The sequence below is a fragment of the Sardina pilchardus genome, chromosome 9 (genome assembly GCF_963854185.1).
Source record: "Sardina pilchardus chromosome 9, fSarPil1.1, whole genome shotgun sequence".
NCBI lineage: Eukaryota > Metazoa > Chordata > Actinopteri > Clupeiformes > Clupeidae > Sardina > Sardina pilchardus.
Genome location: NC_085002.1, coordinates 9,005,948 through 9,028,537, shown reverse-complemented (window position 1 = coordinate 9,028,537; position 22,590 = coordinate 9,005,948). Strand labels below are relative to the sequence as shown.

The window sequence follows — 22,590 nt, the reverse complement described above, 5'->3', positions numbered from 1 at the left end:
AGAGAGAGTGTGTGTGTGTGTGTGTGTATGTGTGTGTGTGTGTGTGGTTGGCGTCCCGGTTGTGCTGTATATTTTGATGGGGCCATGTTGCCCGTCTGTTGCCCTGTTGGGGGTTGAAGAATAGGAATCAAGCAGAAGGACGAGCTCCCTGCGCCCCAGCCCATGTTTTTAATGCCTCATGTAATTGCCGGGGCTCGTTTGTCATGCTGCCACCGAAAAGAGCCAATCACAGCTGCTGGTGGCCTGAGTGATTGATTAGGAAGCGAATCAATTAGTCGCACCGAGGTGAGAGGCCGGGTAACTCAATAAGCAGATAATCTACTAGTGCCGGTCAAGCAGAGGGTCTTACTTTCTCCCCCGACACAGATAAACATTAGAGCTTAATGTGTGTACCTCTCTGGTGGACGCTCACATTTGCTCGCTGGTGAAAAGGGAGCCAAGTCCCCCTAATGGGTCTGCAGGCCTACCTGCCTGTCTCTGGGTGAACGCTCCAGAAGAGCACGGAGATCTCCGGTCTCCCGTGCATACCTCTTCCAAGGTTTGCGCCCACACGGCATATTTGCTGGGACAGACTTTATGGTAGCACTGTGGTGGTTAACACTGTGCTCTCTCTCCATCTCTCTCTCTCTCTCTCTCTCTCTCTCTCTTTCTCTTTTGCCTCTAAGCACTTCTCCATTCCCTTTCCACCCTTTGCCAGACAAGCAAAGCAGACATGCAGACGGGCACTCACACACAGACACACACACATACACGTGTAGAGAGAGAGAGAGAGAGAGAGAGAGAGAGAGAGAGTGACATACAGGTTAAACAGCACAGAGCTGCTCTCTTCTGTAAAGGTGCCTGTTTTAGTTGGTGCTTTGCCAGAATAAGAGCGGTGGGTGTACGTGTATGTGCAGGGTTTCCCCCAGAAAATGTGTTAGTTAAGGTGGTGTCTGTCCAGGGGAAGGGGGCGTCGCCGTAGCGTCCCCGCCGCATCGCCGCCACTGTCCTACGATGGGGGGGGGGGGGGGGGGGGGGGTCGAGACCGTTGGTTTAACTGCAGCCGAGACCGAGTGATAACGACCGAGTCTTTTAGGAAGCAAGTTGGAGTCGAATCCGAGTCTTAAAGGAGTCAAGGCCGCATCAAGACCAACCAAAGAAAGAGGTTTTCATAATTTACATCACCAAGGATCATATAACAGTTCAATTCCCAAAGGGTAGAGAGGGGATTGTTGGCTACAGGAGCAGTCTAGCACACACTTGTCTAAATAACTTCTTTTCTGATTTACTTTAAGACAAGGAGGTCAGCTGAAGTAAAAATTTAGTAGGCTGTCAGCATTTCATTAATGTTGAAAATGTTGAATTTTGACAGTAATGACAGCAATGTACCTGGATTTCACATTCATTGTATCAGATTTAATTGTATCAGCAACCAATTAAACATCATTAACACAATTTAGACAATATTATACCTTAAAAGTGTAAGTTTACAACTCCAATACAGGGCCTTTTGTATCTTTCAAAACATTTGCACTGCTCAGCATAGCACCATAGGATATATTTTAAAGCCAGTCAATATTATAATATTCTATTAAGACCAAGAATATTTGTAATGGTGGATATTTTAGAATATACCATGAAATATGGTATAGTATGGTAAAGTTAGTGAATTGTGATTTAGTAGCCTAAAGCTGCAATTCTTTGATTGAAAAGTTTTGAAGAAATCCAAGGCACTCTTCGTCTTCATTAAAAAGCTTTTAATTAAATTAGAGCTAGTTCATAATTGAACAGTTTGCCTAATTCTTTGATTGAAGCTGTATATTGTGCGTGCCTGTTGCTCATATAGCATAAGAGAGCCGGAACGTTTTTAATGCTTTTTAAAACATAATTAGCGAGATCGTACCGCATTGAACGCTAATATTTTGTCACTAGCACCCAAATCTGTCATCTGTCAAATACAGTTGCATGTTCAGCTCTGAACAAAAACATTCAGGAATTATTTCTACAAAACGGAAACGTGTGTCCCGCCCGGTCGGGATGAATGAAACTGGCATGGGAGACAAGAGGCTACAGTTTAATGTTTAAACTAGCCTGTGTAAACCTCAGACAATTTCAGTATTTTACAACACGTGAATGAATAGCCGTCACAAGTTGTTGTTAGCTGTAGGCTAGATGGCACAAGTGTTTGTCACATTACAAGATGCAGTGGGCTATGCATTCATAGTAGAGGAGTGATAAAAAAAAAGATAAAGCGCTCAAAAGTGTTGCGCTTTATCTTTTGTGCCGCTCATCCCACACATTTGGTAGATTCAACGGAGAACCATTCCTGTGAGAGTCGTCAAATCTAGCTAGGTTTAGGCTATTTGTGTTCGCAGTCACTCTGAGATATGCGTGGCAGTGGCACCTGACCTGATATCAAATACTCATGCTGTATGAGCGCGTCGCCTGAGCGCATAGGCCAACTCGATTTGAAAAAGTTTATTTTTTGTATGCGTTCTACAGAGAAGGGAGACTAGCGGCTACGGTTTGGAATGACAGGGAGAAAACATGACAGAGTAATACGGCGAATATCACTATACATAATATATTTATTTATTTATTTATTTATTGAAGACCCTAGTTAAGGCGGCAGCCCTGTGTTGTTAAGGCGGCCGCCTTAGCAGGAAAGCGCTGCGGGAAACCCTGATGTGTGTGTGCGTGTGTGTGTGTGTTTGTAGGTTGTGTGGAGTGTGTGTTGGCCAAGGTAAACACGACAAGCGCTTGACAGTCTTACGTTTCTGATGAAACACCCTGTCTTTTTCCTCTCGCTTGGCGCCTGTAATGGGCCGCCTAATTTGTGCAGCCTGTCTGTGTTTTTCTTCTCTCTGGGGTGTCCTTCGTACACACACACAGAGAGACACACACGCACACACACACACACACACATGATTAGTTGGGAATTAAAACAAGATATCCCTTGCAATTCACATCTGGGCAAAATTTGCCTATGCATCTGTGGAAAATATAATTATAATGTTATAATATTAGATTAAATCTGCTCCGCTGTAAATTCCAGCAAAATTAATCTTCCTCATAGCCTCCATTCTCACATTTTAAATATTAATAGTGAAGGATATGCTACGTTTTACTTCTCAACAACCTTCCATATCGGAGAGATATAACTCACTGTCCCTGTACACACACACACACACACACACACACACACACACACACTCTCTCTCTCTCTCTCTCTCTCTCTCTCTCTCTCTCTCTCTCTCTCTCTGAAAATGAGCAGCCACCTCTGAGTGAAGCCTCTTAGTGTTATTTGCTCAGTTGCCCTCACTGGGAGACAGGGGAAACTCATAACCTGTTGCCGAGCTGTGTGGGGAGCACCACACACACACACACACACACACGCACACACACACACACACACGTTGGCAGGGAGGAACAGATGTGTGTGTATTGTCAGCGTGAGGGGACTGACAGGCACCAGGTGCAGCTTTTGTTTCGCCCCCTGCCTTAAGTCCTCGCTCTGCGCCGCGTGTATTTGTGTGCCTGCGTGCGTGCGTGTGTGTGTGTGTGTGTGTCTCCGTGACTGTGTGGTTCTCCCTCTCTTTTGCTACTTTGCATTCTCCAGCCCTCCCCTCCCCTCATCCCTCTCTCCCTCCCTCCCTCCCCTGGAACACATTGTCTCTCTCTTGGACGGGGCGGCCGCTCCAGCCTTCTGTCCCTCTCCTCTGACACAGGTGACTGTTGGGGGCCCAGCTGGCCGCCTCTTGCCCGATTAGGCCCATATGGTGAAAAGGACAGAAGGAGAGAGAGGGGGAGGGAGGGCGGAGGAGGAGGGGAGGAGGGGAGGTGGGGGTGGAAAGGCAGAATACCCCCCCACACACACACACTGTCACACACACACACACACACACACACACTGCTGCTGCTAAGGAGCTGATAGCTTAACCCTTTTGTATCCTTTGCTTCGGGGGCCGTTTCTATCTGTCCCCTTCTCCCTCTCTCTCTCTCTCTCTCTCTCTCTCTCTCTCTCTGCTCTGTCGTTTAGTGAGGTAGTGCCCGGAGGCGGTACAAGGCTTCATATCTTTTGTTCTCGCGTGTTTAAATGATTTCTAAGCACTGGGCCTTTTAGCGGGGTATTTTAATGGAAATTCATATATCATGTGAAACAAAGGCGCGCCACTCATTTAAAATACGCTCTTTGCCCAAATGCTTTCTATGTTAAGTGTTTTTGCCTGGGGTAGGGGAAAAAAGGAAAACAGTTTTTTTTATTCTCTCTCGCTGTCACTTGTTTGGGTTGAGTTATCTCTTTTGTATTTATTGTTGAATTAAACATATTTTCCCCAGCCCTTTAAATCATATACTTGTTGGCCTCATAAAAACCTTCAGGAAGCTAAACATTGCTATTAATCGTAATGCAGTATTTACTACCTACAATAATAACAATGCTGCTACGGTTATTAGTATCGATGCACTGAATTCAGTCTCTATGCCATCTTGACAAACAGTTGGGGTTTGCATTTGCAATGCCCCTCATAAATAGCACAAGGGTATATTTGTATGTTATTTTATACTGATCTTAAAAAAAAAACAATTGAATAATTTCTGTGTCTCGTGCATTTGCAAGCTCAAAGACGCACATGTGCAGGAGAGGCGTCTGAGTCTGAGTGACAGGCCTGAGGTCTTAATACGGGCAAAGCCACGGTGACACCTGTGCGGGCAGCTGTCTGTCCAAACCGCAGGGTCACCTGTGCTAGCCCACACAGGGCTCAGCCTCTCACTGATGGACTCACTGCACCACGAGCCCAGGAAACAGCAGTGCATTAAAAGAGGAAGAATGTCGATTAAAAGAGGAAGTATTTCTCTTCTATCAGACTAGTGCATGAACTAGGCTCCCTTGTATTCCAATGAAAGGTTGCTGCTCAATGATACTCCAGACGTCAAATTCCAGACATACTGTAACTTCTTGAAGATTTTTCTTTACAAAATCCTGTCTTGTGACAAGATCAAAATCCTGTCTTGTGACAGATCAAAACAGCCACTGCCATGTGTTCATATTGTGTTGTGTCTCTGACAAGTGTGAAATACAATAGGCCATCCCCTGGTCTTCGTGTTGGTGCAGGGCTGATATGGTGTGTGTGTGTGTGTGTGTCTTGTGTGTGTGAGATCCTTTTTTAAGCACAAGGTCACATAGTAGGTCACAACAGGCACATGTCAGGACATGTCCTTCAGAGATATGTGAGTGTTTGTGCGAGTGTGTGTGTGTGTGTTTGTGTGTGTGTGTGTGTGTGTGTGTGTGTGTGTGTGTGTGTGTGTGCATGTGTGACTGAGTGTGTGTGTGTGTGTGTGTGTGTGTGTGTGTGTGTGTGTGTGTGTGTGTGTGTGGGTGTGTGTGGGTGTGCGTGTGTGACTGAGTGTGTGTGTGTGTGTGTGTGCGTGTGTGTGTGTGTGTGTGTGGTATGAAGCGTTGCTAGGCTCCTGTCACACAGGCACAAAGGAAGGCAGTAGAGTCTCCGACGCCATCACCTGACATGCACCTCCCTCCCTCCATACTGTATTAGTACAGCTGGGAGCAGCGAGCGCTCTGTCTGACAGATCTCCACTCCCTTTCAGTCTTGTGGTCCAGGTGCTGATATCTTTTTTCCAAGACAAGCTCATGCCCAGAAGACCCAATTCTTTTGGACATTTCCCCTTTTCAACTCTCTCTCTCTCTCTCTCTCCCCGTCTCTTTCTCCCTCCCTCTCTCTCCCTGTCTCCCTCCCTCTCTCTCCCTCCCTCTCTCTCTCTCTCTCTCTCTCCCTCTCTCCCTCACCTGACACCCTATCTCTCCCCAGCTGTGGCTCTGCATGCCTATTTACCCTCAAGGGCAGAGCGCACCTGGAGCACCTGGAGCCTTGCACTCGTCTCTCGCCCCCATTTCACCATCCCCCCATCCACTCCCCCTGCTTCTCTTCTCTCTCTTTATTCTATCCCTCCATTCCACCTTTCAAAACAGTAGAAGAGGACAGCATTTATCGCATGCAAAATCTGATGGCTATATCACATGTATATCATGTGTACAATCATTTCACTATTGTAACATTTTCTGGCCATATCACATGTAAAATCATTTGTCCATATCACATAGAAAATCCTCTGACAAGGTCACAGAAAATCCTTTGAATATTGTCAACATTATTGTATTGAAGTAACTGGATTATACTTATTGTTTTCATGGTTTCATCTGGTCCCTTTCCACAGGTATATAAAATCAAGCACCTGGTTTATGAATGCAGACAGCATGGTGCTTGATTTTATACACCTGTGGCAAGGAACCTGAGGAAACCCATGAATATGGGAGCTAACCGAAGCTAACCTATTGAAGATTACAAAACCCACTCAAAGTCAGATGACAGAAGTGTGTAGGACAAAACTTCTGCATTTGTTCGATATTCCCATGTTTTTTCCCCATAGGACAAATTGCTTGGACTTGGATCTCCATATATGGGCAAACCAGCTTTTTTTGTAGGCAAACTTCAGAGGTCTATTGATTGGTTTCATCAGGTCCCTTTCCACAGGTGTATTAATCAGGCACCATGCAGTCTACATAGATAATCAAGGTGCTTGATTTTATACACCTGTATAAAGGGACTTGATGAAACCCATGAATTGGTTTCACCTGTCGTTTTGTTTGATTAGTGCCTTGTTCCATGTTCACCTGTGTCTCCTTGCTCTTGCCCTGTGGTTTGTGTTCCCTGATTAGTTCCCTGTGTACTGAAGGCCTTGTGTTTGCCTTGCTCTAAGCTTGCTCATTGTGTTTCTACCTCACCTTGCTGTTTGTGTTCGCATGCTGTTGTGCGGCTGGCTCCTCTGCTCGCTTGTGAGTAAAAGCTTCTGAGTTCTGAGTTCTAGCCTGGTGTCAAGTGTGTGGTGGGGCATTTGGGTCCAGTCAAACCTGTGAGTGTGACACGAACTGGTCTCTGGTCCTTGTCCTTGTCAGTGGAGAGTGTGTGTGTGTGTGTGTGTGTGTGTGTGTGTGTCTGCGTGTCCAGAGTGGAGTCGGTGCTATGAGTGTGAGGGGGTTAAGAGATCAACAGGGCTCAAGGGGATGGAAGTGTGTGTGTCGGTGTGTGTGTGGTAGTGGTGTTGGTGGTGGGTACAGGGGTATAGGGGTGTCCATACATCAGCTGTCTCCCGTCTCCCTTCATTTGTCAGCATTAGCGTGGGGAGTGGAGAGCGCCTCAGCTGTGTCAAATGAATGCTAAAGATGACCTTTTCTCTGTCTCGTCTGATGCGGGGCGGGAAGGGGACCAATTATGGCCTCGTCCACAGGGACATGTTGTCCGTTGCCCGAATGCTGTTTGCTGTGAGACGTTGCCTGGACAGGTGGCACACACACACACACACACACTCCTCAGCAGAGCATATTTATTTTTTCTACCGAATCAATATTTATCAGCGAGGACGGACGGCAGTTTCTAGAATGAGCGCGCTCACCGTGTGTCCCCTGGTGTCACAGAGTCCATGTCCCAGCTGCTTTAAGTCTACATGCAGTGTGTGTGTGTGTGTGTGTGTGTTTGTATACGTGTGTGTCTATTTTTCTTGCTGTGTCCTAGTGCTTCTCTGTCTCTGTCTCTTTCTCTCTCTCTCTCTCGCTCCCTCTCTGAGTGTGTGTGTCTGTGTGTGTGTGTGTAAATAATGTGACAAGTAGTCTCTCCTCCCAAACGCCTTGGCCTCAGGTGTGAAGGAGCAGTTGTGTGTTTAGCCAGCCGTAGCCATAGCCAGTGCCTCATGAGGCAAGCGCTGCCCAAAGACAAGAGGAGGAGGAGGAAGAGGAGGAAGAGGAGGAGGAGGAAGAGATAGGGGTGAGAGAGTTCAACCAGAAGCACAAAGAGAATTCAAGTGTCTACACTAAACCAAATTGAGGCAACTTAAAATCATATGTTACTATACAACATCCTAGACATTAACAGTGCATATGAAATAAGAATTTAATATTAGATATTTCCCTAACCTTCAATATAAGTCATGACTGATATTCCCACATAGCCACACACAATATTGAGATACAGTATGGCATATTTTATTTTAGAAGATTTTGTATGGCGCCCACATCCACACACCTCCACACCCACATCCTTCTAAATATTTGTTTCTCTCGAGCCAACACCAGAACCCTTTTTCCAAGGTGTTAGATAACTCGGCCCTGATAAGATAATTTTCTCAACAGAAGGGGTGGATACAGGATTAATGTGTGTGTGTGTGTGTGTTTGTGCATTTCTCCTGCCGTGTGGCAGAGGCCCAAATGGCTGCCCGCCTGCCTCTCCCTCTACCCGCATCCATCCCTCACTCGCTCTCTCTCTCTCGCGCGCGCTCTCTTTCTCTCCTCCTCTCTTCCGTCCTTCCTGCCCTCCTGAGAGCAGGGACAGGTGGACAGAAGGCGGGGTGCTCCGCCGAGCCGAGCGATCCGTCCGAGTTGCCCGAGCAAGCGGCACTGCAGGCATTTTCAGACAGGCAGCAGGCGGGGCAGCCCTGAGTCGCTCGGTCGGACAGGCGCGGTGACAGCCAGGACCCCACTCACGAACCGGGTGGAGGGAGGCTCAGGTGCAGCTTAGAGGGAGCTGTCAAATCAAGAGTACCAGGGGGCAATAAAGAGTTTACCAAGCCCCTCTAACCCCCCCTCACACACACACACCTCCTCAGCCCCTCACCGTCTCCTTTTTTTCTCCGTTTTTATTCAATAAGGTAATAGATTATTCATTTATTGTGCCCATTGTTAATTCATTTCACTCCTCAGCACCGGGACGGGCCTCCTCTTTTGCGTGTGAATTATCTCTTTGTCCGGGCGCTTAATTTCCAAGCCATCGGTTTTTATATTGTCATTTGCATCATATTACGTGCAGCATGTGTCTTTTTTGTGGGAATGACTGAACACTCAGGGAGCGCATTCAAACCTGAGCAATAAAAGCGCAGCGTTAAGAAGTTTTTGAGGGGCAATCGCATTAAAGTCCCCCTCCCCTCCAAGAAAAAAAAAAAAACTCATGTGGCTTTATCTTAAGAGGGGCGTTGGGTGACCTTTGGCAAGCGGCTCTGTCTTGCCTGTCTATTAAGCAGTGCTCTAAAAGCATTTTCAGCGGGCTCATACACTCCAAATGGAGACAAGAGCCGCCTTCACGCATCTCCGCGGAGACAATGGCATCTCTGATCTACGACGTCCCCGGCCCGGCTATCTGGTGGTCCATTGAGCCGCAATGGCGCATTGAGCCGTGCGGCCGTTTAGCGCTCAAAGGGCTTTGTGGGCCTTGTTAGCGAGCGTGAAATAGCAGGTCCCTGCGCCTTTTCTCCGCGAAAGGGGGACTCAATGACACGCCATTCTTAAAGGCCACAATGGCGCCTTCATTGTAGCCCGAGCTCGGGACTGCCCCAAGTTTTTGGGAGACATCTGCTTTCTGGAAGTGGGGTGGGGGTGGTGTGTGTGAGAGTGTGTGTGTGTGTGTGAGAGTGTGTGTGTGTGTGGGAGGGGTGTAGGGTCAGGCGCTGGTGTTTTCTTGTGTTGTGTAGTGACAAAGCGCAAGCTTTCCTCTCGGTAGGGAGAATATGGTCCAGTGAGTGGGTGGACCGCTCTGAGCCATTGTTTTAGTGTGTGTGTGTGCTGCTGCTGCATCGTTTCAGCCTCTCCTCAGCGCAACATGTTGGGCTCTGGGTTGGCTCTGCACCACTGATGTTTTATATTCTTTGTATGTCCACAAAGGAGGTTTATGGTGGGAGCTCTTAATCCTGTGGAACCACCAGCTCAATCAATAACAACATTTTCTCTCTCTCTCTCTCTGCTTCTCTTGTTGTCTCTCTCCCCTCCGCTCTCCCTCCCCCTCCTCTCTTTGTCCATCCTCCATCTCCTCCCCCTCCCACTCCTCCTCCTCTCCCTCTTTCTCCTCCCTCTCCTCTCCCCCTCGGCTCACTCTCTCTGACAGACAGTGGAGAGAAGAAGAAGGTCTCTGCCATGCCCGGTTCCCCCGTGGATGTGAAGACTCATTCCAGACCGGCTCCCTCCGCCATGCCTCCTCTCCCCTCCGTCAACCCCAGTGGCCCGCGGCCAGCCGCCTTCTCCTCCACAGCGCGTGAGTGTTCACCACCTGTCTCTCTCCTCTCTCTCTCTCTCTCTCTCTCTCGCTCCCCCATCACTACTGACTCTTTCTCTCTCTGCATTTTACTCAAGAGATGCGGTACACGCAGGAGTTGTTTGTGTGTACAAATGTGCTATTTTATGATTAGGAAATTACATTTTTCTCTCTCTGTCTGTAGTTAGTGAGCACAGCGTTGTTAGATATCTAGATAGAATTGCATGCAGTTCTCTAGTGTCACAATAATGAGAGAGGGGCAGTTGTGTTTACTCAGTCTCTTTGGAATGATTTGGAACACTGGTGGCCAGTTCTGGTTGAGTTGCCCTACTATTGCCCCCTGGTGTTTCCCTGAAGCAATGCACCCTTAAGCAAACTTTCGTGGGTGATTTATTTTTCCATTTTCTGTTTCCCATCACTGTTTGACTATTTCATGGCCAAGTCATGGGCAGTCTGTTAAATAGGAATAATAATGTCCATTTGACCAGTGGCTGGCCCGGTGTTTGCTTTAGCTGATAGCTGATAGCTGAAAGCGGCACACTTATTGTTATCTGTCAGGAATTACTATTATTCCTGTCTCCCTATTTTTGTTTTAATTATTATTAGCCATATTTAACCCTTTCATCAAGCTTGCCCCCTAGCCTTATTTTAAACCTGTGCTACCCCGTGCTCTCTGACTTTAATTAAGCTTCATGCCATCATTTTATAATGTTTTGTTGTGTTTGTGTGTGTATGCAAAGCTGATGTTGATATTTTAAGCCACTGCCCAAACAAGCGTTTTGTATTGAGATCAAATAGACAGTACATTTCCAGCTCCTCATAATGCTTTATTTTCCGGTCCTGATTCATGCATACCATTTCAAACCCATCAGTGGGTACATCCATCCATGCCTGTGTTTCCATCCTTTCCCTCATCTCTCTCTCCCTCTCTCTCTCCCCCTCTCTCCCTGCAGTGACCAACGGGATGAACCACTCGCCGCCCACCCTCAACGCGGTGCCCTCCCCGCCGCAGCGCTATAGCAACGGCCCGTCCTCCTCCTCCTCGTCCTCGCTGGCCAATCAGCAGCTGCCGGCCACCTGTGGCGCGCGGCAGCTCAGCAAGCTCAAGCGCTTCCTCACCACGCTGCAGCAGTTCGGCAACGACATCTCGCCCGAGATCGGCGAGAGCGTCCGGAACCTGGTGCTGGCCCTCGTGGTACGAGTGTTTTCCCCACCATCCCTCTCTCCTTCCCCCCGTCGTCTCTCTCTCTCTCTCTCTTTAGTGCTGGGTGTTTCACAAGGTCTTCATAGTCAGTTTGCTTACCACAGTGACCTGAACTAATACAAAGCATACGCCCAGCACAGTTCAGTCAGTGGGTCGTTTAAAACATTCTTGTAAAACAAATAAAAAATTCTTCCCAAGTTCAGAATTTGTGTCCTTTCATGAGAAACCAGGTCTCCACTGTGCTGCAGCTGGCATGGTTTTGTCTCATGGCTTTATGCAGTAAATATGTCAGGAGACTTATAGGGATGGATTCTTTCCTTCTGGTTGTGGGAATCCTCTCTCATTTTTGCTTCGTTCCGTACAGAACTCCACTGTGACCATCGAGGAGTTCCACTCAAGACTGCAGGAGGCGACCAACTTCCCCCTGCGGCCATTCGTCATTCCTTTCTTAAAGGTAAAAGCTTCTTTCTCCTCCTTTCTTTCTTCCTCTCTCTCTCTCTCCCTCCCTCCCTCCGTCTCTGTCTGTCTACATTCACACTGTTTATCTGATACTGAGTAGTGAGTTTTCCAGTTTCCAGTCTCTGTGCCCATATAAAGCTTCTAATGTGCGGATCATTTTTCTCCGATGGGGACATTTTCTCTCTACTTTTCCCCTTCGCCTGACTCCCCGAGACAACATCCTCGTTTCACTTCTGACAGAGCAAGGACAACTGCTTATATGGCTGCCTTTAGTATCTCATCCAGCTCCCACAGATGGGAGATCTAGGAGAGGCTAGGCTGTAAGATGATTACTTACTCAGAAGGATGTCATTTCGGACTCCACATGTCTGCTCGGAGTTAATAAGTTTGTCAAGAGACTACATCTGTTTTCTTTTTTTTTTTTAAATTATGGACAACTCTGGCTTACTTCAGTGTAAATGCTAATGGCGTTAATATAACAGTGAACAACCAGCGTTGACTGAAAGTGTTGCACTTTGCCCTCAGCCATGGAAATCTAATTGGACACAGTCCTGACTGAAATCATATACCTGTTAAACAGGCCGCCTCGGGAGCAGGGCCTTTGAAATCCACGCCGGGCCTGTTTTAGTCATCAGCGCTGCTGCTGGGTACCCTGCTCCTTAGCCACGCTTCTCTTCTGCATCTCGGTGTTTGTATAGGATTTAGGGATTTCGCTCTTTACTTTTTCTCCAAAGGGAGCCCCAGAATGACAGAGTTTTGCTACGATAAGCAAGATAAGTTAAAGATGGGGTGAGTGGAGATTGAGGAAGCCCCCAAAACAGACATTCGCTGTCATCGGGTTCCTATCTTTGATTTTGTGATTTATGGATCCGCTCCCCCCCCCCCCCGCCCCCTTTTTCCAAGATGGTTTGGGAGACAGGTTCCGAGAGCTCGGAAGTGTGAAACACGACTATAAACCATTCCAGCTCTTTTACGGGCTCTGCGCGCCATATGGGCTCCACTGCAGATTAGCACGGGCGTCCGATGCTTTTGCCCGACCAGAAAGGGGGAAAAAAAGGAAAAGAAAGGAGAGAGCATCTGAATGACAGGCAGCATATGCGCCGCCGACGGGGTCCTTTAAGACGAGGAGGAAGTGAAGGATAATTATGCACAGAGGAGTCTGGCCTTCATTAGAGCAGGGAGAGAGAGAGAGAGAGATAGGAATGGAGAAAACCAGAGAAACAGAGCAACAGAGAAATGGAAATGAGAAAGAGATAGAAAGAGAGAGAGAGAGAAACAAAGAGAGAGAGAGAGAGAGAGAGAGAGAGACAGAGAGAGAGAGAGGAGTGCTCGGTGGATAAGGTTGAGCTCCTTTTGAAGTTGTTCTGTGTGGGTAGGCTAGAGGTTAGCCAAGCAGAGAGGGGGTTAAGGTCAAGTTAAGTTTAGAGAGCCAAGTTTGGGTTCCCTCTCCTAGAGAAGTGCACTTTTCACAAAGAGCTGTGGTCACTTCTTGGGGTCCTTCCACAGAGGATTCAGATGTTGCCACACCACACCAACAAAAACAAGACAAAAACAACACACTCACGACCCTGATTTGAATAAATCTCGTTACCCTAGCAACTGCTTTTTTTATTTGCCACAGCGTTTGCAAAAAGCCCTTTTAGAAAAGGATTTGACGAAACCCAGCATTGCGATCGGGATCCAGTACATTTCAGCGCCGTCGGCCCAGAAGAAGAAAAATGATTTTGCGCACGCACCAAGTGTCACCGCAAAATGCATTTGTATTGGAAACATTCGCGAGTCCCTTTGCTCTGGTTCAAGTCAGCGTCGGTGAGGCCGCGCCCGTGTGTTTTTCTCCCGCCGATTGCCGGTGCGATTGTGTTTGAGGGACCGCGAGTGATTCATGGGGTGCTCTCTGAGCCGGGGGGGGTGGGGGGGTGACGGTGTGCAGACCACAGGGGCTTTCTGTTTTGGGAAAAAAGAAAAAAAGAAAAAAAGAAACAGGAGAACGTTGAGCAGACGCCACGAGCGGAGCCGAGCGGAGACGCCGAGGCTGCCGCCCGGAGACGGCCGCGCTGGCCTGCTTACCGCTCGGGAGGCGCCGGCACCGCGCAGGTCTGGTGTTCGTCTCGCCGCGGATCGCCACACACACACACACACACACACACACACACACAGAGAGAGAGATAGACAGCGGAGTCTCCACAGAGTCCAAACACACACACACACAGAGACACAGACCCAGTGCAGTGCTGACGGTGGGGGCATCTGTTGCTTATCTCTCATCTCCTCTCCTCTGGAAGTGAGCATTTTATGGTGATACTGACCAGAGACCAGTGGCCTGGTCAGCTTACACTCCCCCCTCCCCACACACACAACCTCCCCAGGAGCCCAGCTCTGACCTGGGCTGATGGATTACCCCAAGGCCTCGGTGTTTCTGGGTCGGTCGAGGGCTATCTCACTGCCCTTTGGGTGGTGTATCGCTGGTGTGTATGCTTGTGACTGAGTGAGTGTGTGTGTGTGTGAGGGAGAAAGAGAGTGAGTCCAAGTGTGTGTGTGTGTGTGTCCCTCTCTCATGTATGCGTTGTCTGTCTCGTGTCCCCCCCTCCAGGCCAACCTGCCCCTGCTGCAGAGGGAGCTGCTGCACTGTGCGCGGGCGGCCAAGCAGACCCCGGCCCAGTACCTGTCCCAGCACGAGCACCTGCTGCTCAGCACCACCGCCCCCTCCCCGCCCGACTCCACCGAGCTGCTGCTCGAGCCCCGCGACGACAAGAGACACAGCCCCAGCAGGTACACACACACACACACACACACACACGCTCACACACACACACACACACACACACACACACACACACACACACACACACACACACACACACAATGCACACTGTATGTGCACACGTTGAAACCTATGTGCTTGTACATACTGAACGGGCTAAAAGAAGCATTCACATTGATGAAAACATGCAGTAAGAGCTTAAGAAAAACAAACACACACACACACACACACACACACACACACACACACGCGCGCGCGCACTGTATGTGTTCTATGTGCACACTTTGAAACCTTTGTGTATTGAACGGGCGAAAACAAGCATGCATAGATGAAAACATACAGTGAGAGCTTAAGAAACACACACACATACACAGACCAATGGACATATACTGTATGTTTCCCTACATACAATGTACATGTACTTTCTCAGTGGGCTGACAGACTCTGGTCTATTTGTGTGTGTGTGTGTATGTGTGTGTGTGTGTGTGTGTGTGTGTGTGTGTGTGCGTGCTCCAGGGGAAAGGAGAACGGTTTTCACGAGCGCCCCCCGGCCTCGCTGGAGCCCCCGACCAAGCGCATCTGCACCATCAGCCCGGCGCCCCGCCACAGCCCCGCCCACCCGCTGCCGCTGGCCAATCAGATCCACCCCACGCCGCCGCCCCTGCAGCACTACGCCATCGACGACATCGCCGCGCCGCACCTCTACAGGGAGCCCCACCGCATCCTGGAGCTCAGGGAGCTCAAAGACAGACCCCGCGTACCAGGTGAGCAACACACACACACACACACACACACACACACACACAGACACTGTAAACACACACACATACACACACATGTACACATACACACTGTAAACACACACACACACACACACACACACACACACACACGCATGCACGTACCGTAAAAACACACACACACACACACACATTCGCAAACATACACATTTTCTTAACACGTACACAAAGTAGAAGATCCAAATTTTGTTGAACAGACGGGGACATGTTGGTAGTGGGACTGGAGCTGTTCACTACTGAGCCTTTGTCTCTGTGTGTGTGTGTGTGTGTGTGTGCCTGCGTGCGTGGCCACTTGTAGGAGTCATTGGTGTTGAAAATGACACACTTCTGTCTGAGGGCCACATGTATCCAGAAGAGAGCTTTAATTAGAGTGGTGGCCACAGATCACAGCCTTTCACATTCACAAGGGCTTAATGCTGCAGAGCGTTTCAGCTCCATGATGAGAGCCATACCCGCCCTGGTGCCGGGAGCTCTGCGTCTGTGTTTGTGTGTGTGTGTGTGTGCGTGTGTGTGTGTGTGTGTTTAGACTTGTGTCAGATCCACTTAACGAGCCTCTGCTTTTTAGAAGTGGCCTATTCTATTCAGCCAGAGTGGCTCCCAGATGGAATGTTGCAACACCATGCCCCCCCCCCCCCCCCCCAAAGACTGAGTGAGAGAGTGTGTGTGTGCGTGTGTGTGTGAGTGGAGAGGGGTGGTACTGACAGCTGAGTTCCAGATGTTGCGGTCTCACTGGGGTCTGTTTTTCATCATACCATCTCACTCTTTCCCTCTCTGTCTCTTTCTTTGTCCCTGTCTGTTAACTTCTCTCTCTCTCTCTCTCTCTCTCTCTCTCTCTCTCTGTCTTTAGCTTTATTTCTCTCTCTCTCTCTCTCTATTGTCTTTCATTCCACCCTTCTTTCACACATTAGTATGATGATTCCCCCACAGAGGAGACAGACATGACCATTGGACAGAAATCTCCGTCTCTTCAAATGAAATGCTGATATGACTGTTTGTGGGGGGGGTTTATGGCCTCTGCTTGCTTTGATGTCCCCATTCTCCTGCTGCACTGAGTGCTGTGCTGTTCACTGTGGGTGGCTGTTTATGACAAGCACTGACCACACTAGGCCTGGTGCTGTATTGACTGGTGCTGTGTCTGCGTTATTTTTAATCAGGCACAAATGGAGGCTACCGTGAGGAATCCGTGGACCACAGGCTGACTGAAAGGGAATGGGCCGACGAGTGGAGACATCTTGACCATGTAAGGGTTTTGGATTTTACTCACTAAACACTTTTTTTTTATTCCTGAGCGTAACATTACAGTCGTCCACTTTATCTCGATGACTTAAGTGTGTTTGACAAGGACAGCCGCAAACTGAGAGTGATTTCTAAGATTACTCTACACTCTACCACTTTTCTCTCTTTATTGTTTTGACAACAGTTAATTCTTAATGTGGTGTGTTCCACTATGGGCTTTATCAGGCCTGTCCTGCTGTGAGAGATCTCTCTGAGCACGGCGACCCTTCCTGAACCGTGCGTCCTGTGTCTCTCCCCCCTCCCCCCTGCAGGTCCTCAACTGTATCGTGGACATGGTGGAGAAGACGCGGCGCTCGGTCAACGTGCTGCGGCGGTGCCAGGAGGCCGACCGCGAGGAGCTCAACTACTGGCGGCGGCGGCTCAGCGAGCAGGAGCAGGACCCCCGCAAGGCTGGACCGGGGGCGCCCCCCTTCTCCAAGACCCACAGCCCACACACGGCCGAGGGACTCGGCACAGGTGAGCTTTCACACACACACACACACACACACAGTTTCCACTTGGTGCCACTCCCTTTCGAAGCAAAACACAGGGCCGTCTTATTCTGGGCTGTAGCAGTCATTCTAGCGTCTGTAAGTGGAAGGCTGCTGCCCCCTTTGGCTAATATTGGTAGTGCATGCACTGGTTGGTTGGTTTGAGGGTTTGGTCCTGCTGTGTTTCATTCTGCTCCTAAATAACAGATAATGGATTCAAACTGAGTGATCTTTTACTGTGTTGTAAAGGACTGAAGACTCAGAGGCTTGAAATATGTAATGTGTTCTTTAGTAAAGCAGTCACTAGGTTAGCATGTTTGTCAGAGAGTGTGCAAGTCAGTGAGAGCATGCGTGTTCGTGTATGTGCGTGTGTGTGTATGTGTGCCTGTATGCTCGTGTGTGTGTTTATGTGTGTGTGCGCCCTTGTGTGTGTGTATGCGTGTGTGTACGCTTGGTGTGTGTGTGTGTGTGTGTGTGCGTGCACGCTTGTGTGTGTGTAGCCTGCTGATGCAGCAGGTGTGGTGGCGGTGGGCGCAGCTCTGCTCCAGAAGGCGAGGGTGTTGTCTGAGGGCCCAGTTCTGGCGCCGGGTCCACGCGGCCATCTGTGAGCAGCGCCGCTCCAAAGAGCCAAAGAACTGGCCCAGACTCCTCCACTCGTCCTGCACACACACACACAGCACACTGTGTACTTGTCTCTCGCTCGCTCACTCGCCCTCCTCCTGGCTCTCTCTCTATCTTTCTCTTCTTCTTTTCTCTTCTTTTTCCCTCGTTTTTTTTCCCACTATAGCCCTCCCCCCCCCACACACTCGTTTCTCATGCTGTTCTCTCCTTCTTCCACAGAGACACAGAGAGACTTCTCAAACCACCCAGGATCGGCTTATGTGTCTGATGAGATCTGGAGGAAAGCCGGTAAGGATGACATGAGGATCAAATGCCTTCTGGGATATGTAGTTTTTCTCTCTGCTTTCTCTCTCTCTCCTCTTGGACAGTGTCTGTATCTCCTCCTCTTCCATTTTATGCGTCATTACTCCTGTGTGCAGCTCTCGCCAGCTCTCAGTCTGTATAACAGCTAGTCATGTCAACTTTAGTTGTCTTAATGGGCTATATGCACGGACGGCTGATCTCATTTGTTTCCGGTCGAGTATTGTAACTGCATCTGCTATATTTGCACTCCCAACACTGAGGCTATGGTTTCCCCAATAATAACAACTTTAACACAGGCAAAATAGCGGCAGGTTCACTGACTCCACTGGAAACAAATGAGCTCCTGAACAGCCTTCCATGCATATAGCCTATTTAAGTTAAGATTGATATACCCGTAATTTCCCGACTATTAGCCACGGCTTATACATTGATTTTGCTAAATTTCTTCAGCTATGAGGTTAATACACGGGGACAGTTAATATGGTATCAATATGGTTTTGTTTCTCTTAACTTGCATAAAACACTGTCCCGTGGCTTATACACAATGCGGCTTATATGCGGGAAATTACTGTAGATTTTGCTTATGTAGGAAGCACGCCTTGGAGACATATATGCACACTATGTCTGAGCTGTGCAAACCCATATCTATGCACCAGCCGATGACAACAAAATGTGTTATCAATGCCACATGCTAATTCGTCTGTGTGTGTGTGTGTGTGCTCGCTCCTGTAGAGGAAGCAGTGAACGAGGTGAAGCGTCAGGCCATGGACGAGGTGCAGAAGGCGGTGGCAGAGGCCGAGCACAAGGCCTTCGACATGATCACGGCCGAGAGAGCCAAGATGGAGAAGACTCTGGCCGACGCCAAGAGGAAGGCCACGGAGGACGCCATCCAGGTCATCAACGAGCAGGAGGACTCCAGCGAGGTGAGCAGTGGACACAGCAGGAGTCACACGCACAAATAAACACTCATGCCTAACCGCACACACACGCACACACACACACACACACACACACGCATGCATGCATTCACACATACACATACACACATTCGCACACACAGACACACACAGACAATCACATGTATACACACATGCATTCACACATACACGTCGCACACACATACATTACAGGCATGAATACACACGTTCATTCATGTATAGACACATGCATCCAGCTCTCACCCTCGCTCACATGCAATCTTGCACGCTTGTGGGATTTCACTGCTCCACATGCATGAACTCTGTGCACCCACTAACAGGAGTGTGTGGAATGTACATCCCTATTCCTCCTGGTGTGTGTTGTTGATGATGAGTCCCTGTTGTAACGTGGCCGCTGCGCGTGTGTGTGTGTTCCCTCTCCGCAGTGCTGCTGGAACTGCGGGCGCAAGGCCAGCGAGACGTGCAGCGGGTGCAACGCGGCGCGCTACTGCGGCTCCTTCTGCCAGCACAAGGACTGGGAGCGCCACCACCTCATCTGCAGCCCCACGCTGCAGGCGCAGCCCAAGCCGCTGTCGCTGTCCGCCGCCGCCGCCCTCAGCGCCCGCCTCCTGTCGGCCAAGGGCCCCGACGGCGCCCCGGCGCCCAGCCCCAGCGCAGCAGCAGCAGCAGGAGGACCTGCGGGCATGGACAAGGCCGCCTCCGGCGCCTCCACGCCCTCCACCCCCACCGCCTCCACCCCAGAGGCCAACGGACACTAGAGCGTGACGGGGGTGCGGGTGTGGTTGCGGGTGGCGGATGACGCAGCTGAGGAACTGCAGCAGAGACACACATAGGGAGACAGGAGGAGCGTGGAGGAGCCATGATGCATGTGCTATGTATAGGGACTTAAAGGAGCACGCGCACGTAGCAGAGGGTGGGAAGAGCAGCTGTGAAATCAGGTGGAACATTTTGCTGGCAGTTTAGGTGTGATGACATCGGAGGAAACGGAATGGACTTCAAAACACATCAGTTGGAGAAATGGACAATCCTCCAGAAGAGTTGACAGCGTGTGTGTGTGTGTGTGTGTGTGTGTGTGTGTGTGTGTGCGCGTGCGCGTGCATGTGTGTGTGTGTGCATGCACTTCTTCACCTGATGATGCTGGCCAGCAGAAAGCATGAAAAAAAAGACACTTGATTTTTCATGTCCGAGTTTCCTGGTTGGTGGCACCAGTAACCATGGCGAATTCCCTGTGCTTTTCCCTCCCGTGTTCTCAGCTGTAGACTGAGGAAGAGAACTGATAAGCATTAAATATTGTCTCACCACATCACAAGAAATGCTCTCTCTACCTTTCTATTATTATTGTATAGTATTTGGTGTTGTTCATTGTAATGCACGCACAAATTATCGTCAGGTTGGTGAGCGTGAATTTGTATGTATGTATGTGTGTTGTTCTGCCCGAATGTGAGTTTGTGTGTCGGTACTTATGTGTTTATAGATGAGGGGAGGTTTAGGAGGACTCTGAGGGTTCTTTTCTTCTGTTCAAATGAAATGACATTTACAGTTTAAAGCATTTGTGTAATATCAGAGCAATATAAAAGAACATGTTCAGGAATCATGCGCAATCATGTGTGGCCAAAGTCTCATTGTCTAACGGTTGTATCTTACGCATGGATAGGCTTGACATTAAAACTTACATGGAAAGAGCTTATGTCATTATCATCATGTCATCAGAAAGTGACGGTCACAGGCCAGGATTTGGAAGCACAACTTTAAACCATATCACATAAACAACAGAAAAAATGCTTCATATTTACTCATCGTCATTTGTAACAAATCAACAACCTGTAAAAGCAGCCTCTCGGACCATCCAGTGCTGGTGCTGGTGGGTGGTTTCACAGTGTGGGTGTTGACCTGGGTGCTATTTAATGTCCAGAGAGAGGGGAGGTCCATCATGTTAAAGTCTGTGAGTGTCTGGCAGCCCTGTAAGTTTACGGTGAACGGTGTTTAACCTGTCGGTGTTACAGTAAAGGCTCAGAGCGTCTGAATCTCAGGAGTTACACGTTATTTCCAAGGACATATTCCTTCCTTTGTCATGTTTAGATCAGATAAAGTACAGAACATAGAGCCTTTGTTTCTTAACTTTGTTGTCTTGTTATGTTATGTTATGTTTTGTCTTTCTTATGATACACAGCAGAATTGATTCCATTATTTTTTCATTATAAAAATGTCATATCTGTAAAAAAAAAAGATTATCCTAAAAGAATATCTTTATTTTGTGAGCCACGTTGTTCTTCAACAACACGTTTTGGTGAGACTTCATAAGAAAGGGAATATTGATGAGAAGTAGAGCATAAAATAAAATAAAGGAAATGATGTGAATCGCGTGCCATATTGTCTTTTCACACACTCACATTTAGCTGATGATCAATATGTATAAAGATATCTACACCTTTTTAATGATAAATATGTAGTATACTGTAATATATGCAATTCCAATTTTGCATGAAACATATGTAAAGTGTGCTGCTACTGCTACCACCACTATTATGTTATTAGTAGGAGTAGTTCTCGTACAGGAAATAGTGGTAATAAATTTACTATAAATTGTGTTTTTGAAAGTGATGCTTTTATGAATTACATAGACATAGAAAAACATTCATATTCTTTGAACACTTTTTGATACCAAGTTGACCTGCACATTGGCAATAATGTTAATAATGAAGTGATAGGCCTATTGTTTCTGATATTATAATTCATTGATATTGTTTATGCAGTATAAAATTCAGACAAAAAGCTTAACTTAAAACGTGCTACAGGAGCAGGTGAAGTAAAGTCAGCGTGCGCACACACGCCACAGCCGCACATGTGCACTCATATTGGCTTTGTGCTGCTCTGAACGTCACCTTGCCCCTTCTCATCCCTGCTCTGCACGTAGGAGTTGGAGCCTTTCATCCGAAGGGGCTCTTGCACAAAAGGCTCTTCAAGTCCCATTCATATTGAAACGATCGCCCGGTCTCCAGACTGTTTGGGGTCTCGTAATACAAAATGCAAATTCAGTGACATTCATACATATTTACAACCTTTCGTAGCAGCTGTGGAAACTGCCACCAGGTGTGCCGTTGGTGGCCAACGGTCACATATGCCGTGGAGTGAGAACAGACATGTGACACATCATCCTGCCAGCAGGTGGCAGCATTTCTCTGTCTCATACACAAGATGAGTAGCACAACATAATGGGTACATTTACACACCCAGTGGGGTGAGGAAGATGTAAATTCTCCAGGATCTTCAGCTCTGTAGGCTCACAAGTAAGATAATAACATTTGAAACAAAAATCACAGTGTCAGTTTGACTGCGGGCGTTTTCTCCCATCGCGAGGTCAAGACTCAGTGGACAGCCACAGCGTGGGGCCTTGGGGTTCGGGGGGCTTTCAAGGGCACGGAGGCTTCACACTGCCCCTGTGGCGACTGATTAATCTCCCCTCGTGTTAACTCCGCTCCCGCCACCCCTCCGCGTTTCTCAAGGCTCACCGGGGGCCCGCGTTGCACAAGCACACACAGTGTGTGTCGACTCGGCTCCGAGTTCCTCACAAAGTGACAAGGTAATTTGTCTCATCTCAGTCTGAGTCACACGTCTTGTCAGAGCACAGACACGGAAGGCAATGTTACAGAACTGTGCGTACGGGCGTTCAT

At 48.5% G+C, this 22,590-nt stretch overlaps 1 protein-coding gene across 3 annotated transcripts in view; it reads left to right on the top strand.

Moving 5' to 3' along the window:
* cbfa2t2 (CBFA2/RUNX1 partner transcriptional co-repressor 2) overlaps nt 1–21,277 on the top strand; it is a 38,447-nt gene extending 17,170 nt beyond the window's left edge. For 2 of the 3 annotated variants that reach the window (XM_062545607.1, XM_062545608.1), the window contains exons 2-11: nt 9,921–10,067; nt 11,021–11,262; nt 11,636–11,725; nt 14,321–14,499; nt 15,008–15,255; nt 16,446–16,531; nt 16,839–17,043; nt 17,898–17,966; nt 18,714–18,904; nt 19,345–21,277. In XM_062545607.1, coding sequence (XP_062401591.1) covers nt 9,921–10,067; nt 11,021–11,262; nt 11,636–11,725; nt 14,321–14,499; nt 15,008–15,255; nt 16,446–16,531; nt 16,839–17,043; nt 17,898–17,966; nt 18,714–18,904; nt 19,345–19,677 — 1,790 coding nt within the window. In that variant the 3' untranslated portion in view covers nt 19,678–21,277. Of the gene's footprint in view, nt 1–6,690; nt 6,830–9,920; nt 10,068–11,020; nt 11,263–11,635; nt 11,726–14,320; nt 14,500–15,007; nt 15,256–16,445; nt 16,532–16,838; nt 17,044–17,897; nt 17,967–18,713; nt 18,905–19,344 lie in introns of those variants that run through there. The other variant, XM_062545609.1, reaches the window with a different exon arrangement.
* The last annotated feature ends 1,313 nt before the right edge of the window (nt 21,278–22,590 follow it).